Below are 18,269 nucleotides of genomic sequence, written 5' to 3' on the forward strand. Positions count from 1 at the left end.
GATGCAAATTAAAAAAAACCATTAAAGGGTTAAAGAAAGTAGATTTCCACGGTGGAGCTGAGTAAATTTTTCTTTGAAAAGGAGGTGGTAGGCCAGATGATTTCAGGAACCTCTGATATATACAGTGACAAAAACATTGTAAAAACAAACAATTTTGAGAGTCAAGAATTCTGATCAATGCAATGATAAACCAAAATTCTGGAGGACCAATAATGAAGAATTTTACCCACTTCCTGAGACAGAAGTGATGAACCAAATGTGTAGAATTATATATTTATATATATGTATATATATGTATATATATATATGGGCATGTCCAATATGGGAATTTGTTTTGCTTTACTATCTGTATTTGTTTTGTTTTTCATTTTTCTTTTTTTTTCAACTGAAAGAAGTGGGAAGGAGAAAAAATACATGCTTGATTGAAAAAAAAAGTTAATTAAAAATTAAAGCTGGTACAGACTAATGCCAGAGTTGCAGTATAAAGAATTGAAACATTTTTTAATAACATTTCAATACTGTCTGAGTCAGGCTAAGAAAGAATGTCTAGATAAGATTTTTGAATGGTTTTCCTTGTGGTGGAGAAATGAATAGCATTGGCAATTTTTCTGGGAGTGGAGTTGATGGTGATTTAATTTTTTTTTTTTTTTGCCTGAAGCTAACCAGACTTTATTTATTTATTTTTTAAAAAAAAAATTTTTTTCCATATACTTTTGAGTTGAAAATTTTTCTCCCCCTTCCTCCCCCCCACCCTCCCCAAGACGGCGCACAATCTGACACAGGCTTTACATTTACATACCCATTAAACATATTTTCACATTAGTGAGGTTGTAAGTAAAAATTAAAACCAATAGGAGAAACCATCAGAAAGATGAAACAAAACTCAACAGAAGGTAAAAATAAGTGAGAGCGATTTGACTTCCATAGTTCTTTCTTTGGATGTGGACAGCATTTTCCATCCCGAGGCCTCTGGAGATGTCTTAGATCCTCGTAATGCTGAGAAGGGTTCAGTTTAACATTCTTAGTCATTGCATAACGTGGCTGCTATTGTATACAAAGTCCTCTTGGTTCTGCTCACTTCACTCAGCATCAGACCATATAAGTCTTCCTAGGTTTTTCTGAAGTCAGCCTGTTCATCATTTCTTATAGCACAGTAGTATTCCATTACATTCATATACCACAACTTGCTCATCCATTCCCCAATTGATGGGCATCCTCTCAATTTCCAATTCTTTAACACCACAAGAAGAGCTGCTATGAATATTTTTGTACGTGTGGGCCCTTTTCCCATTTGTTTGATCTCTTTGGGATATAGCCCTAGAAGTGCTATTGCTGGATCAAAGGGTATGCACATTTTTGTAGCCCGTTGGGCATAGTTCCAAATTGTTCTCAAAATGGTTGGATCATTTCACAACTCCACCAACAATGTATTAGTTCCAATTTTCCCACATCTCTCCAACATTTCATTTTCCTGTTTTGTCATGTTGGCCAATCTGATAGTGTGTTGTGGTACCTCAGAGTTGTTTTGATTTGCATTTTTCTAATCAATAATGATTTAGAGCATTTTTTCATATGGCTATAGATGGCTTTAATTTCTTCATCTGAGAACTGCCTGTTCATATCCTTTGACCATTTATCAATTGGGGAATGGCTTGTTTCTTATAAATTTGTCTTAATTCTCTATATATTTTAAAAATGAGGCCTTTATCAGAAACTGGTTGTAAAAATTCTTTCCCAATTTTCTACCTTCCTTCTAATCTTAGTTGCATTGGCTTTGTTTGTGCAAAAACTTTTCAATTTAATGTAATCAAAATTATCCATTTTGCTTTTCATAATGTTTTCTATCTCCTGTTTGGTCATGAATTCTTCTGTTCTCCATAGATCTGATAGGTAAACTATTCCTTGTTCTCCCAGTTTACTTATGGTATCAGCCTTTATATCTAAGTCCTGAACCCATTTTGACTTTATTTTGGTATATGGTGTGAGATTTGGGTCTATGCCTAGTTTCTGCCATACTCTTTTCCAGTTTTCCCAGCAGTTTTTTCAAAGAGTGGGTTCTTATCCCAGAAGCTGGGGTCTTTGGGTTTATCAAATAATAGATTACTATAGTCATTGACTACTGTGTCTTGCATATTTAACCTATTCCACTGATCCACCTCCCTATTTCTTAGCCAGTACCAAGCAGTTTTGATGATTGCTGCTTTATAATACAATTTAAGATCTGGAATTGCTAGGCCCCCCCTGCATTTCTTTTCATTAGTTCCTTTGATATTCTGGACCTTTTGTTTTTCCAAATGAATCTTGTTATTTTTTCTAACTCTATAAAATAATTTTTGGTAGTTTGATTGGTATGGCACTGAATAAGTAAATTAGCTTAGGTAGGATTGTCATTTTTATTATATTAGCTCAGCCTACCCATGAGCAACTGATGTTTTTCCAATTATTTAGATCTGATTTTATTTGTGTGAAAAGTGTTTTGTAATTGTGTTCATAGAGTTCCTGGGTTTGTTTCGGAGGTAGACTCCTAAATATTTATAATGTCTACAGTAAGTTTAAATGGGATTTCTCTTTCTATCTCTTGCTGTTGGGCTTTGTTGGTAATATATAGAAATGCTGATGATTTATATGGGTTTATTTTATAGCCTGCAACTTTGCTAAAGTTGTTTATTATTTCAAGTAGTTTTTTACTTGATTCTCTAGGATTCTCTAAGTATACCATCATGTCATCCGCAAAGAGTGATAGCTTTCTTTCTTCTTTGCCTATTCTAATGCCTTCAATTTCTTTTTCTTCTCTTATTGCTAAAGCTAACGTTTCCAGTACAATATTGAATAACAGTGGTGATAATGGACATCCTTGTTTCACCCCCGATCTTATTGGAAATGCTTCTAGTCTGTCCCCATTACATATAATGCTTGCTGAAGGTTTTAGATATATGCTATTTATTATTTTAAGGAAGACTCCATTTATACCTATGCTTTCTAGTGTTTTTAATAGGAATGGGTGTATTTTATCAAAAGCTTTTTCTGCATCTATTGAGATGATCATGTGGTTTCTGTTGGTTTTGTTGTTGATATGTTCAATGATGCTGATAGTTTTCCTAATATTGAAGATGGTTATTTAATTTAAGTCAGGGTCCCCAGCTATCCTGGAAGGATATCAAACTGCTGAAACCCTTCTGCAGGGAAATAGTTGAACCAATCATTTTGTTTTTGTGTATTCTACAGACTCGGCAAGTGCTGTAGAAGTAACCAAGACCATTCCTTTGTTCTACTTTGTGACCTTTTCCTCAAACAGTTCTGGTACAGAGGGGAAAAAAAGTATGTTGCATTAAGTGACTCAGTAGGTAGAGAGCTGGGCCTGGATTCAGGAAGACCTGAATTCAAATCTGGTCTCAGACACTTACTAGCTATGTGACCTTGGCCAAATCATTTAACTGCTGTCTGCCTCAGTTTTCGCAACTGTAAAATGAGAATAATAATAATAATAGCATCTACCTCTTGGGGTTGTTAATAGAGATCAAAGGAGATAACATCTGTAAAGCATTTAGCACAGTGCCTGACACATAGTAAACAATTCTTATTTTTACAAAAATGCTTGTTTATATGAGATATGTATGTGTGCACATATGTGTTCTTTTCATTACGTACTTGTAGTCCAAAGATAAATATCCATGTGGCCACATACATAGTGTGCTTCTTTTATGTGTATGCACCAGGTACATACTTTGGAAAAATGAGACAAATAGTGTGGTAAGAGTTACAGTTGAGACATCTCTTGCTAGACTAAAATTAGAGGTGGAAAGTGCTTTTTAAAAATTCAGTTAATTGTAGAATATCCTTTCCTTTAGGTTAAAAATAGCTCCTTGTGTACTGGGACCAACTCTTCTTCATACTCTGTGTAATGCCTCACAGAAGCCAGCCCAGGGCCACGTACTGCACGGTTGCTCAGAAATCAGAGATCTTTAAAGCTGGGAACAGACCTTGAAGGTCATCTACTCTGCTGTGACCCATATGCTATATGAAATGCTTATAAACGTTGTCTTGAATATGATACGTGGAAGAAATACTTATCTTTTTCTTTCATTATAATTTGAATATTTTAAATAGTCTAACAAGTGACTTTTGACTTTATTCTTCAGCATACAGAATAATGTGATTATGATATAGATATTATATCAGAAGTAAGAGATTCTCTCATGTAAGGCTGATAATAGCAACTTCTTTTTAGCACAAATAGATGGTTGAGGACAAATTAGGCCTGGAGACTTGGTCAAGTGCTTTACAATCTTTTCTTTTCTTTTTCTCTACTTAATAGTATTTTATTTTTTTCTAATTACATGTAAAAATAGTTTTCAGCTTTCATTGTTTTGTTTTGGAAGGGCTAGGCAATAAGGTTAAGTGACTTGCCCAGGGTCACACAGCTAGTTAAGTGTCAAGTGTCGGAGGTCGGATTTGAACTCAAGGCTTCCTGACTCCAGGGCCGATGCTTTATCCACTGTGCCGCCTAGCTTCTGCCAGCATTCATTTTTATAAGATTTTGAGATCCAGATTTTTTTCTCCCTCTCTCCCTTTCCTCCTCCTCAAGATGGCAAGCAGTCTGATATAGGCTATACATGTACAATCATATTAAATATATTACCACATTTGTCATGTTGTAAAAGAAGAATCAGAACAAGGGAAAAACTGTGAGAAAGAAAAAACAAAAAAAAAAGAGAGAAAATAGTATGCTTCAATCTGCATTAGACTCCATAGTTAACAATCTTTTCTTAGCAGAGGAAAATAGGAAAAAACAGAATAGTCTGGCTGAGTGAGATAAGTGCTACCCGGAGACTTTAGGGTTCTAAACGTGAATTTTGGGGTCTCCTATTGTATAACTTCTGAATGACCTGTTTATGCCTCAGTTAACCCAACCTCATAATAAAGCTAAGAGTGTGTCTCTGGATAATTATAAGGCATTTATAAATATGGCTACAGACATTTTGTCTAGTTTACAGGCTTCTTAATCTAATCTAGGGTCTGTGAATTTGTTTAATTTTTTTTGATAAATGTATTTCAATATAATTAGTTTCATTGGTAATCCTATGCATTTTTATAGGTATGAAAACATTATTCTGAGAAAGGGTCTGTAGGCTTGACTATACTTCCAAAGGAATTCTTGACACACAAAAATGGTCGAGAACCTCTGCTCTCGCAAAAACGCAAAACAGCTCTATGTATATCTTTATAGTGCTTATGACTAATATCTTAGCACAGTGCCTATCACACAGTAGGCACAGAATAAAGGCTAGTTTGACTGGCTAACTAACTTAGGTAGGTTGAGAAGCCTGTTTTTGAGAGGTAGCATGGTACAAAGAGGGAGGATAATTTGATTCCTCTGGGAAAGAAAAATTAATACAACAAAAATGAGGCATTTTAAAAAAGAAGAGTATTCAAATTCCTGTCATTCCTCAGAAAGTGACATGTTTATTTAAAATGGAAATCAGTTACTAAGAAACCAGCAGGGAAGACTAGAGGTTTACAATAGATTTTCAAGCCATCATTTAAAATCCTAGCTGAGCCAGGTTTGGTGGCATTGACCTGTAATCCTTGATACTTGGGGAGGCTTGAATTGACCTTCATTAGGCCTAAAGCCACAGGAGTGGAGGGCCAGTAGCCTGCCTAAGGAGGGGCAGAACAGTCTGGATTGGAAAAATATAGTTTTATCGAATGACCATCAGCTGCCTGTTACTGACCCGTTACATTCTCCTGGCACCTAATTGCTTTAACTGGAGGAGTTGTGGAGACATAAGATTTTTATGTTCTTGGATAGCAAGCCAGAATATAGCTATTTAAGGGGCAGAGCCCATTCGAGGAAAAAGACAGATGACTGGTGGAGATGTGGGCTTTCCAGGAGGAGAAGTCTGAGGCCTACTTCTTCAGGGATAGCTCAGCTTCTAGGTGGAACCCCAACTGGCTCTTCCCCAGCTGGGAATATTGGAATTTTCTACTCCACAGATGGGTAGTTGAAAAGGTAAACAGTGGAGTTTATATTTTATCCTAGAGACAACAGGAAGCCACTGGAGTTGATTGAGAAAGGGAATGATAGGATCAGATTTGTACTTGAGGCAAATCATTTTGGCAGCAGGATATAAGATGGATTAAAGTGGTGAGAGAATTGAAGCTGGGAAACCAAATTAGATTTTTGCAGTAACCTAGCAAAGAGGCAATGAAGGCCTGAACTAAGGTGGTACCTGTGTAAGTACAGAGAGGGGGCTGGATGTGAGAGATGTTATGGAAAAAGGAAGAATATGATTTGACAACTGATTGGACATGTGGGGAGAAGAAAAGTGAAGAGTTAAGAATAATGCCAAGATTACAACCTAAGAGATTGGAAGGACGGTGGTGCCTTTGACAACTATAGGGGAGTTTAGCAGAGAGGAAGGTTTTTGGAGAAAGATAGCAAGTTCAGTTTTGGATGTGTGCATTTGAGAAGTCTTTGGACATCCCGTTTGAAATATCCAATGGGAACTTGGTGATTCTGCTTGAAGCACAAAGGAGAGATTTGAGCTGGTTGTATAGATGTCAGTTGTCTGTGTTGAGGTGATAGTTAAGCCTATGGGAGCTGATAAGGTTACTGAGAGAGAGGGTTGGGGGAGAACAAAAAAAGGCTTAGGACTATACCTTGGGGAACACCCACAGTTAGGGGAAAATAATAGGGATGATGAGCCAGCAAAAGAGATGGAAAGGGACAAGTAAAAGGAGCCCCTGGAGAGTAGAGTCACACAAACCCAGAGAGGAGAGTGTAGAGGGAGAGGGTGGTCAACAGTGTCAAATGTAGTAGACAGGTTGAGAAGGATGAAAATTGGGGGAAAATTATCAGGAACGGCAATTAAGAGAGCAATGGTGACCTCAGAGAGAGCCGCTTTAGTTGAGTGGTCAGAAGCCAGATTGCAAAGGGTTGAGGAATCAGTGAGGGGAAAGTGGAGGGAGCAAGTATAGACAGCCTTTTCAAGGAGTTTGGCTGAGAAGGGAAGGAGAGATAAAGGATGATAGCATGAAGGGATGGCAGTGTTTACTAAAGGCTTATTCTTTTTAAAGGATGCGGTATGTTTGAAGGCAGTAGGGAAAGAATCAACAGGTAGAAGTGGTTGGAGATTCAAGAGAGAGAGGATTATTAAAGCTGTAATCTGGTAAGGGTTGAGATCAAGTAGACATGTAGATGAGTTGGCTTTAGCTAGAAAGGTGGTCTCTTTGTTAGAAACTGGAGGAAAGGAGTAGAGAGTGGAAGATTATGTCAAGGATTTTTGAGAGGAAGAGAATGGGAGAAGAGGGCGTTCATGTGACATGGCTTCAACTTTATGAAGTAAGAGTCAAGGTGCTCAGGTGAGAGAGGGGTGAAGGAGAGATGTGGGAGACTTTAGGAGGAAAGAAAAGGCTTGGAATAGCATCTTTGAAGAGTGAGATAGTGAACCAGGAAGGAATAAAAGAAAGGAGGAAGGAAGGAAGGAAGGAAGCATTTGTTAAATGTCCACTACGTACCACGCATTGTACTAAGTGCTTTTACAAATATTATCTCATTTGATCCCCTTGACAACCTTTACAGATAAGTGCCTTGCCCAGGATCACTAGGAAGTAACTGAGACTTGATTTGATTTCTCATCACCTAAATATAAAAAGGCTGCCTTATTATAGTGAGGGTCCCATTCCAGTTGATAATACAAATTTATAATGCATCCAATCAGTACAGTTGTGAAACTTCTTCTGGCCCTAGTCAGCAGCTATTGAGAAGGGTGGGAGTAATCCCGAGCTGAAGTGAGCATTGATAGGACAAGGGAGCAAAGAGATTCCAGAACAGAGGAGAGTGTAGAGTTGAAATGGCTAACTATATAGTTGAGTTTGGAAGGGGAGGAAAGTTAAGTCAGAGCAATGGTCTGGGAAAAATAGTACTCAAGGTGGAGGTATCTGAGGCCCTATTGAGAGTGAAGAATAGAAGGGGTGAGGAACAAGGTAAAGTGGAATGATGGGAAGTTATGGTCAAATGGAAGAGTCACTAATTTTGTAATTAAGGAAGAGGAATAATAATTGCAAAACATTTCCTCCAGTCCCCAACCTGGGGCACACTCTCCTACAGATTCACATAGCATCAGTGGGGACAGCAGATGCACCTATATATAACCTGGTAAAACCATCTTGGCAGATGGGCTAAACCAGATTGAGGGTAATGGGCAAGTTGGGTGAGTTAGGGAGATGCTTATCCCAACATGTGAAGACTTCCCCCAGCAGAATAGGTGGATGACAACAATTTGTTTCAATGGCCATGAAGGCAGATGAAGCAGGCGCTGTGGAGTGCTTAGAGACTGGTCAGACATTGAAGATGCCAAGGTCATGTGCTGCATCCTTGGCTGTCTCCTGGCATCTTGACTTTTGTCTTACCTTCAGTGACTCTGGAAGAGAGAATGAGGCTGATGACTTTGCACAGCTCTGTCTCACTTAAATCTAGTTCACATGCAAGTTAAGAGATCACCCTTGTGATGTCATTGGTCCTCTTCAAGAGGAAGGATGAACAATATACATTAGTATAGAGGTACACACCTTTAGGGAGCACAGGTGGCTCAGACACTCACACCTTTTAGTACTTCAGAGATGAATTTCTCTTCTCATGGTGTTGTCATGCTGCTCCTCCTGGGCTCATAGTTCTCCAATGGCTGGAACTATCCCTCATGTCATTAATTTCTGGTCTTATGCCTTGACTGACCAGGATTGTTCTCTGCCAGGTGTAATGTCTTCTTCAAGGTGAACAGCTCTACAAGAGAAATTCCTCCCTCCTCCCTTCCCTTACCTCCATGCCCCCTCCCTTCAGATGTCTTCTGGAACATGTCCAAGAGAAAAGACAAAAATCATTCCCTCTCAAGAGCTTGTTTGTTGTTGTTCAGTCATGTCTGACTCTTCGTGACCCTCTTTGGGGTTTTCTTGGCAAAGATACTGGAGTGGTTTGCCATTTCCCACTCCAGCTCATTTTACAGATGAGGAAATTGAGGCAAACAGGATTAGGTGATTTGCCCAGGTTCACATAGCTATCTGAGTATCTGAGGCTGGGTTTGAATTCAGATCTTCCTGTCTCTAGGCCTGGTGCTCTATCCATTGTACCACGTAGCCTGTCCGTTCAAAAGATGGGTTCTTTTTCTATTTCTTACTCTCTTCTCTGCTGTCAAAGGGCACACTCCTCAGAGCTGTCTCCTGTCTCAGTGCTAGAGAGTAAGTCTTGCCTTTTAAAGGATCACCAGGGACTTGACCAGTCAATGGCTGGCTGCTCTCTAAATCAAGTTTGACTGAAGAACATCTCACACCTATTAAAGGGGTAAGGTAGTACAGATCTTTTAGTTTTATTTAAAACCTTGACACCTATATGAGTCACTCTCCCCTTACATTCCTTGATTTCATTTACCAGGCTGGGAGAAAATTGATTGATCAATTTCCTCCCACCTAACCCATATATGTGGTAAATTCTTTTAGCATCTTTTTAAATAATCACAAAATAATTAAGCAAAATATTTTTCTTCTATAAGACTGAGGGGTTTTTTTTTTAGAGTAAGAGGATTTAAGTAGCTCCTTCCTTAATCTTTCCAGTTATTACTTCTCTCCCCCCTGGAATCACTTTGTATTTACCTCTCTCTGTATACAGTTTGTATATACCCTCTTCCTTGAGGGCAGAAATTGTTTTGATTTTTATCTTTGTTACCACCTGTACTAAGCACTTAGTAGGCACTTAAATTTTGGTGAATTAAATTAAAATATTCATCATTTCACTTTTATATGGCATTAATTTTGCTGTTTCTCCTCTTTTTTTCACAGTATAGTGCCGTAGATACAAATCCTTTATCAGTGTATGTTATGCAGCACCTCTGGAACAGAATAGTTAAGGTAAGCATGATAGCACGTTTTAAGTTTTATTTTCTTAGTTGTTTTGATATGTTGATGAAACCAAAGAAAGAGGTATCAATTTGGAAACAAATAACTAGTAGAACAAACCTAGTTCTTCTTCCCCCTCAAAACAGAAAAAAAATACTTTTGAGGTTTAATTGATTGTAATTACAAGTATCAGTAGACATAGGACAGCTAGTCCCTTTGAAGCATATTTTATTACCATTGCTCTTCTTTCCCTCTAGTTCCTCAACTTATTGGCCTCTGTAAGACTCAGTTCTTGTACTGAGGAGACACTAAGAGTTGTATTTACTAATTGTTCTCTGTATATCTATATATCCCTTTATCCTTTTCATTCTTTCATAAACATTAGAGGAATTTTTTTTTATTTTGCAGGGGAAAATGGCAACTTTCTTTGTTTTATGAAAGATATGGAGGGAGGACATCATTTCCTACATTGTGGTTCTTTTTAAAAAAGTTATTAATAATCAGAACTGCTTCTAAAGTTTGTTTCTGAGGTGGTCATTCATTCATTCGTCATATATTTATTGGGTACTTACTATGTGTATCATAAACTGTACTATGTACTAGGCGGATAATGGGAATCAGAAAAAGGGAGTTAGAGACATATGAGATCAAATTCCTGTACTCAGTAAGATTATAATCTCATTGAGAATATTTGTATGTGATCACTAATATGAAAATATGTTTAATAGGAATGTAAATGTATAGCCTACATCAGATTGCATGTCATCTTGGGGAGATAGGTGGGGAGGGAGGGGAAAAAATTTAAAACTCAAAAGCTTATGGAAGTGATTATTGATAAATCAAAATAAATTAATTTAAAAATATATTTATATATAAGATATTATAAAGGGGGACTCAGTAAGGAAGGTGACTTTTCATTTTTTCATAAATATTATTTACCTGGAATTAATCAATGCAATCATTACTACATAGCTTCATTACTGTGGCTGAATATAAATTGGCAACATTTTTATTTGTGTTCCTAAAATACAATATATTGGAAGTGACTTTAGTTAAAGTCACCTTAAACTTAAGACTTAAACTAGATGATGTACTACAGTAATTAGTGTCGTAACAGTACAATTACTGTTACTCAGAGGAAGATGAGGGATTATTGTGGGCTTGGAAATCACTGTTCTAGGAAGGCTTCATGCTATAACTACTGTCCCCCAGTTCACACAGCTATTAACTAAACCCAAAGTGTCCAGAAGGTTGATTGTGGGGCCCAATGCAGTTTATTGTGGGTGGATAGCTGTCATCCTATTCTCATGTGGTTCCCTTGTGTCATCCTTGGAAAGTGACTTACCAGCTTCCTGTGACCTATCATTTTAAATTGCAGCTAGACTTGGGGAAATCCCCAGGTTGACTCCTCATGTTTCTGCCTGGCACACAGTAGGCACTTAATAAATGCTTGTTGAATTGATGCTTTCAGTTCTTTTGAGAGACTGGGGAGAGTAGCTTGCCACTTCTTGCATTTTCCTTTTTAAAAATCAGTACCTCTCATGCTTTATCAGCTACCTCCTTGCACAGATAAAGTAGCTGCTTACCCAACAAAATAATCATTCTGATCATCCAGTGAAGTTTAACCACAATACAAGCTTGCAAGCAATGGGGCGCTGGAGCCAGGTTGCCTTGGTTCTAATTGTTAAATTTTCAGAGTGAAAATTTTCACTTCAAAAATCAACAAAGTTATAGCCTGATTTATTGGTTTATTGATTGTCTAGACTTAAGAAAGTGATGGAAAAAATGTTTAAAATGCAGTAGAATGTGTCCTGTGTACTCCTCTCCCCCACCGAGAGAGCTGGTTATTTTTTTTTAAAATTTTATTAATTTATTTTGATTTATCAACAATCACTTCCATATGCTTTTGAGTTGGAAATTTTTCTCCCCCTTCCTCCCCCCCACCCTCCCCAAGATGGCAAACAATTTGGTATAGGCTTTACGTTTACATACCCATTAAACATATTTTCACATTAGTGAAGTTGTAAGTAAAAATTAAAACCAATAGGAGGAACCATCAGAAAGATGAAACAAAACTCAACAGAAGGTAAAAATAAGTGATAGCGATTCAACTTCCATAGTTCTTTCTTTGGATGTGTACAGCATTTTCCATCCCGAGGCCTCTGGAGATGTCTTAGATCCTCGTAATGCTGAGAAGGGTTCAGTTTAACAATCTTAGTCATTGCATAATGTGGCTGTTATTGTGTACAAAGTCCTCTTGGTTCTGCTCACTTCACTCAGCATCAGATCATATAAATCTTTCCAGGTGAGAGCTGGTTGTTAAACATTTACTAGAATACTCCTTCTTTTAGCATTATAAATTTAGAGCTAAAAGGAACTTTAGATAATATCTAGTCCAATCCCCTCATTTTACAAATTGTTTTATGAATAAGAAACATGGAAGTTAGAAGAAAACACATTTTCATATTTTAGAAAGCAGTGGAACTTGAGTCCTGAAATGTATTCACACAGTTTCATTATGATGGTGTTATTTTTTTCCCTTCAGAAAGTTTATGGTAGCCAGTATATTTTAAATTTGTCTTAAAATTCAAATTCTGTGTAGTGAGCAGAAGGAACTGTTTAAGTTATTTTGTTTTAGAATTTTGCTGCATTAAACATAATGTGCCAGTAGGTGAGGCTTGGGAATTTTTGGTAAAAAAAAATCTTTTTTTGGTAATTGAATTTGCTTCAGTAAGCTAATTTTATTGAATATTGATTATAATTCTGTTTGACAACGTCTAATGATTAATTCATTGGTATAACTAAATCTTTACCATTTTATGCAACATTATAATTGCATAATGTGTCCAGGTAACGTTTACCTCACTTTATTCCTTTTTGGTGGGTGGTATCTAAATTACTAATTTAACATCTAACTCACCATTACTTTTCATTCTTATAAATTTTAAATGTGATTTTTCTGTCCTTTTTGTATTTTTCAGATAGTGCCACTGTGGATTGCACCTAATTTGCTTACCTTTTCTGGATTTTTATTGCTTTTAATCAATTATTTTGTATTATGTTTTTATGACTGGGATTATACTGCCTCAGGTAATAATATGCATATTAATTAGACAATAATCCAATTTTAATCCTTTTTAATATTCAAAGCTATATTTAAAAACCCTTCAGTCATTTGTACTCCTTACATGAATTTTTTATTTTGAGATTTAAATTCAAACTGACCTGTTGTCTTGTCTGAACGTATTGTGAAATTTACTCACTAATAATAATAATAATAATAGCATTTATATATGATTCTAAGGTTTGCAAAGTGCTTTAAAAATATTGCATTTAATCCTCACAGCAACCCTGGGAGATTGGAGCTATTATTATCTGCATTTTACCAATATGGAAATTGAGGCAGACATGTTAGGTGACGTTATTCAGGGTCACACAGCTAGGAAGAGTTTGAGCTCTTCCTAGCTGTGTGACCCTGAAAAAAGTCGCCTAACTGGTTTTGAGTTTAGATCTTCCTAACTCCAAGTCCAGCACTCTATCCAGTGTAACACCAGCTGCCATAATAAGCTAGCATTTATGTACCAGCTTAAGATTTCTCAAGCCCTTTTCATGCCATTTTCCTTAATCTTCACAACAACCCCATGAAGTAGGTGCTATTATCACCCCCATTTTACAAATGAGGAAACTAAGCCTGAGGCAGGTTAAGTGACTTGCCTAGGGCCACACAGCTAGTAAGAATCTGAGATAGAATTTGACCTCAGGTCTTCCTTCCTCCCTGGCCATCACTCTATCTAATCTATTCTATCTACTGTATCCATCTGGCCACTCCCTACAAATAAGGATGTAGGGAGATTTTAACCAAGCCCCAGGACTTTAATATTGCACTGTTTCCAGATCCCCCACAAAATTCTAGGTGCCAAATACCAAACATTTTTGTGTTCTCATGACAGCAGGTCTCAGAAGGTCCTATATGAGGCAACAAGGTTTTTTTGCTGTTGTTGTTTTGTTTATTTTTGGTGAGGCAATTGAGGTTAAGTGACTTTCCCAGAGTCACACAGCTAGCGAGTGTTATGTGTCTGAGGCCGGATTTGAACTCAGGTCCTCCTGACTCCAGGGCTGGTGTTCTATCCACTGAGCCACCTAGCTGCCCTGAGCAACAAGTTTTACTTTAGATCAGGTGTTCCTGCTTGTACTTGTAAGCAACAAAATTGCATTCCTGTTAAAATATTTTCTAATTTTGACTTTTAACTAATTCTGATTAACCTTCTACATGTGTGACCCTGGAAGTCCCCGGCTAAAAATTCTCACCAGCCCCAGAGTCTCTCACTTCCTGCTCCTGAATGAGAGAGTTGGATGGGAATCCAGAAGCCACTAGCCCCACTGGTATGTGAAAAGAAACCCTCTCTGCAGCATCTCTGACAATCCAGCTGTCTCCTAAAGACCTCCAGTGGGCTGGAACCCGCCACCTCCCATTCTACTTTTGTGCATCGATAGTTGTTAGGAGGTTTATTGTTATGGTCTTGGCAGTTTCCAACCATTGCTCCTCATTCTGGCCTCTGTAGAGTAGTACAAACAAGTCCAAGTTCTCCTCCTGGTGATGATGATAACAACTCAGATTTCTACAAAGATTTATGGTAAGGGCCTTCCGCACAACAACTCCATGGACTGTCGTCATTTCTTCCTCCTAAGTTCTTTTTTTTCTTCAAGTCAAATATCTCTGATGCCTTCAGGGGATTGGCTCTACATTAAGGTCTCCATTAATCTCACCAACCTTCTTCCTACTACTACCCAATAATAGCTGCTGAAGAGATTCAGAAATGCCTTCTCACACCTAAATACATGAAACGCTTTAGCCCCCCCAAAATTCCTTAAATATTGGTGGCTAAAAAAACAAAAAACAAGAACAATAACAACAAAAATTGGTGGCTAGTTAGCATAGGGGACAGAATACTAGACTTAGAATCAGGAAGACCTGAGTTTGAATCCTGTCTCAGATACTAGCTGTATGACCCTGGACAAGTCATTTAAGTCATTTAAGAAGAGTTGGCCACAACTGAAACAACTAGACAACAACACAAGGTCCCTTTCAGCTCTAAATCTATGATCCTATGAATGAGAAACTAATAGAAAGAGGATTTTCGTGAAGGTTAAGGAACACCTAGAACACCTAGAAGGTTAAGAACACCTAGTCCAAATCCCCTAATTTTATTTTATTTATTTATTTTTTAGGCAATTGGGGTTAAGTGAATTGCCCAGGGTCACACAGCTAGTGTCAAGTGTTTGGTCTGAGGCCAGATTTGAACTCAGGTCCTCCTGACTTCAAGCCAGTGCTCTATCCACTGTACCACCTAACTGCCCCAGATCCCCTAATTTTATACACAAGGAAGTAGGGACCTTGGTTACAAAGAGAACATGAAGCAGCATTCAAACCTAGGTGTTTTAACTTTAACTCCAGTATTTTTCCTGCTACATTACAGTTTTATTATAGAGGGAAGAAAAGAGAAAGGAGATTGGAGGGCTAATAACCTAACTGAGAACTATAGGAAGAGAAATCAAAAAAGAGAGAAGGGAGAGGCTAAAATAGGGCAAAGAGAAAGCTGGCGGATATTTTGGGTGAGATAAAGGCAGAAATAGGACTTGTTAAAACATTTTTAAGCACATCTCTGGTTTCTTGGGCCGATGCTTTTTCTGGGCAGGAAGTCACCTGATTAAAAAAAAAAAGATTCTAGTTGACTAAGCAGAAAATTATTCATGTATATATTTGTGTGCTTTTTTATATATTGTTGAGTAGTGCCTATTTTACTCCTAACATGAAAATATTTTCAGTTATGTGCTATTAGGTGGTTTAAGAATCTAGTAATCTACATTAGGTTTTTAGAAATTATTACTCAGTAATTTGCCATCCCCTTCAGCAAGCTGGTACAATAGATAGAGTGTACTGCCTGGGGTCATGAAGTCATCTTTGTGACTTCAAATCCTGCCTCAGACACCTACTAGCTCTATAACCTTGGGCAGATCACTTAACCCTGTTTACCTCAGTTTCCTCATCTGTCAAATGAGTGGAGAAAGAAATGGGAAACTATTTCAGTATCTTTGCCAAGAAAACTCCAAAAGTGGTCATAAAGAGTAGGATGTGACCAAAAAGACTGAATGACAATAGCAAATTTAAAATCCCTCTTCTTTTACCCAATTCTAATTTTTAAGGAATTATTTTCTTCAGTGAGTTTTTTTCCCCACCCCCTTTTTCATGTGGTCAATTGTACTTTTAAAGGAGTTCTTTTCTTCAGTGAATTTTTATACATTTTTCCCCATTTTTTTTGTGCTTCCCTTAATGAAATGTTGACTCCTTAACACATCACAAAACTGGTCAGAGGCAACAAAGAGAAGAGAAAGGAAAGGAAAAACACCTTCTCTTATTACAATAAGACCCCATCATCATTGCTCTTACCTCTTATTCTCTTGTGGTTCCTTGACCGAGAAGGAAAGGGAAAACTCCAATGGTCATCACTGAGGCAGCCCTGAGGCTGAAGCTTTTCTCTTGATCTCTAGCAACCATTTGTTTTTTCTCCCTTGAGTATGAAGGGAGAAAAGGAAAAGAAATGGGGAAGAAGAGGAAAAAAAGGAGAGTAAATCTCACCCTGCTTGGTTACAGAACCCCTATTACTGCTAACATCCCTACCCCATCCCCTTGCCAATTCTAACTGCTACTGCTTCCTCTGCTCTGACTCAACCTTGTCATCCACAGGAGTGATGAGGGAGGAGAAAGAGGAAGCTAAACGGTATACTAACTGCTCTCCCCCTGCCATCCCTGCCAAAAACTCCAACCCTTTTCTCATCACCCTAAGCCCTCACTCTCTCTTTTCATGGGGCAGCTAGATGGTATAGTAGATGGAGTGCTGGACTTAGAATAAAAAAGACCTGAGTTCAAATCTTCCCTCAGATACTAGTTATGGGATGCTGGGTAAGTCACCTTGACTTCTTTTTGCCTAAATTTCCTCATCTGTGAAAAAAAAGGAATGATAATAATATCACTTACCCCACAAGGTTGTTTTAAGAGTCAAATGAGGTAATATATGTAAAGTGCTTTGTAAACCTTAAGATGCTATATAATTGCTATTCGTTACTACCATTATCATTATTATTATCCTCAGTCTCCAGTGGCATTTTTTTCAACTCCACCATCTATTCCAACACACCTAGTTGCTGCCCCAAAGCCTCACTCCCACTTCTCAACCTCCTGTCCCAGAACATAGGAGCATCAGGGTCACAATGGCTATTCTTCTGTTTCTTTTTGCCTCAGCCATGAGCTATGCTGGACACCTGGGGCAGAGGAGGGGCAGAAATGAGTGTCCTGTCTTCTGACTTCTCATTTCTCATAGCGAGCCTTCAGTAGCACTCTCAAAATCGCATAGTTTGCTGTCCTGTAGAGATAGGACAGGAAAAGGTCAGTGATAAGATCATCTGAGTTCATGTAGGGGCAAAAGATACGGAGCAAGGCAGTCAAATACACTTTGTGATTGAAATAAAACATCAGGTGGTCGGAGTCTGGGAAGAACCAGAGGCAAAAAGGTAATCATAATAGATATTATTGTTTAAAACAAACAAACAAAAAATCAGCAACAGTGAATCATTGGGATGCAAGGGAACTGGCAGAACTGATGGGGAAGGTAGCTAAGGTCAGCAGCAGGTAGGTCAAAGAAGGGGTATAAACTCAAATAAAGAGTGTTCAAAATCAGTCATGCCTTGCCATCTGAATACCTGTGACTTTGTAAACTGAGGTAGGTAGAAGCTAGCCCTGCCCTCCTGATCATTCCTCTACTTACCTTTGTTGTCTGTAACAGGTCAGGAATATGTGGTTGAGAGAGATGTATTCCTAAGTCCCAAACTAGAAAACCTAATAAGTTTTCCATAGAAATACTGTTAAAAGTTACAGTATTATTAACATTCTACTTTATTATAACAATAATAGTTAGCATTATGTAGTGCTTTAAGATTTATAAAACATATCACATTTTATTGTCACAATAGCTCTGTGAGCTAGGTGCTATTATTATCCCCATTGTAGAGATGAGAAATCTGAATTTGACAGAAGTTAAATGACTTGTCCAGGTTCATTATGGCTAGTAAGAGATGATTAGTAAGAATGATTAGGAATCAGGTCTTTCTGCCTCCAAGTCCAGTGCTATCCACTATGCCACCTAGCTGCCTGCTTTTGGTTCATTTTCCACAACAGAGTTGTGTGAGCTGCCCTTGGAAACTAACCATCATGTATGCTCCTGTGGGAAGGTATTTATGAGTTTTAAAAACCAAATTACAAATGAACTTCTCACAGAGTGAGAGCTGCTATCATGTGGAAAAGGGATTAGACTTATTCTCTGTGG

General features: G+C 37.8%; 1 protein-coding gene across 2 annotated transcripts in view; it reads left to right on the forward strand.

The window, feature by feature from the left end:
- LOC110212513 (ethanolaminephosphotransferase 1-like) overlaps nucleotides 1-18,269 on the forward strand; it is a 155,522-nt gene that overhangs the window by 62,062 nt on the left and 75,191 nt on the right. For both annotated transcript variants that reach the window (XM_020992499.2, XM_020992498.2), the window contains exons 2-3: nucleotides 9,832-9,900; nucleotides 12,870-12,978. In XM_020992499.2, coding sequence (XP_020848158.1) covers nucleotides 9,832-9,900; nucleotides 12,870-12,978 — 178 coding nt within the window. The remainder of the gene's footprint in view (nucleotides 1-9,831; nucleotides 9,901-12,869; nucleotides 12,979-18,269) is intronic.

Source organism: Phascolarctos cinereus, unplaced genomic scaffold, assembly GCF_003287225.1.
Source record: "Phascolarctos cinereus isolate Bilbo 61053 unplaced genomic scaffold, phaCin_HiC Scaffold_4;HRSCAF=312, whole genome shotgun sequence".
Lineage (NCBI taxonomy): Eukaryota > Metazoa > Chordata > Mammalia > Diprotodontia > Phascolarctidae > Phascolarctos > Phascolarctos cinereus.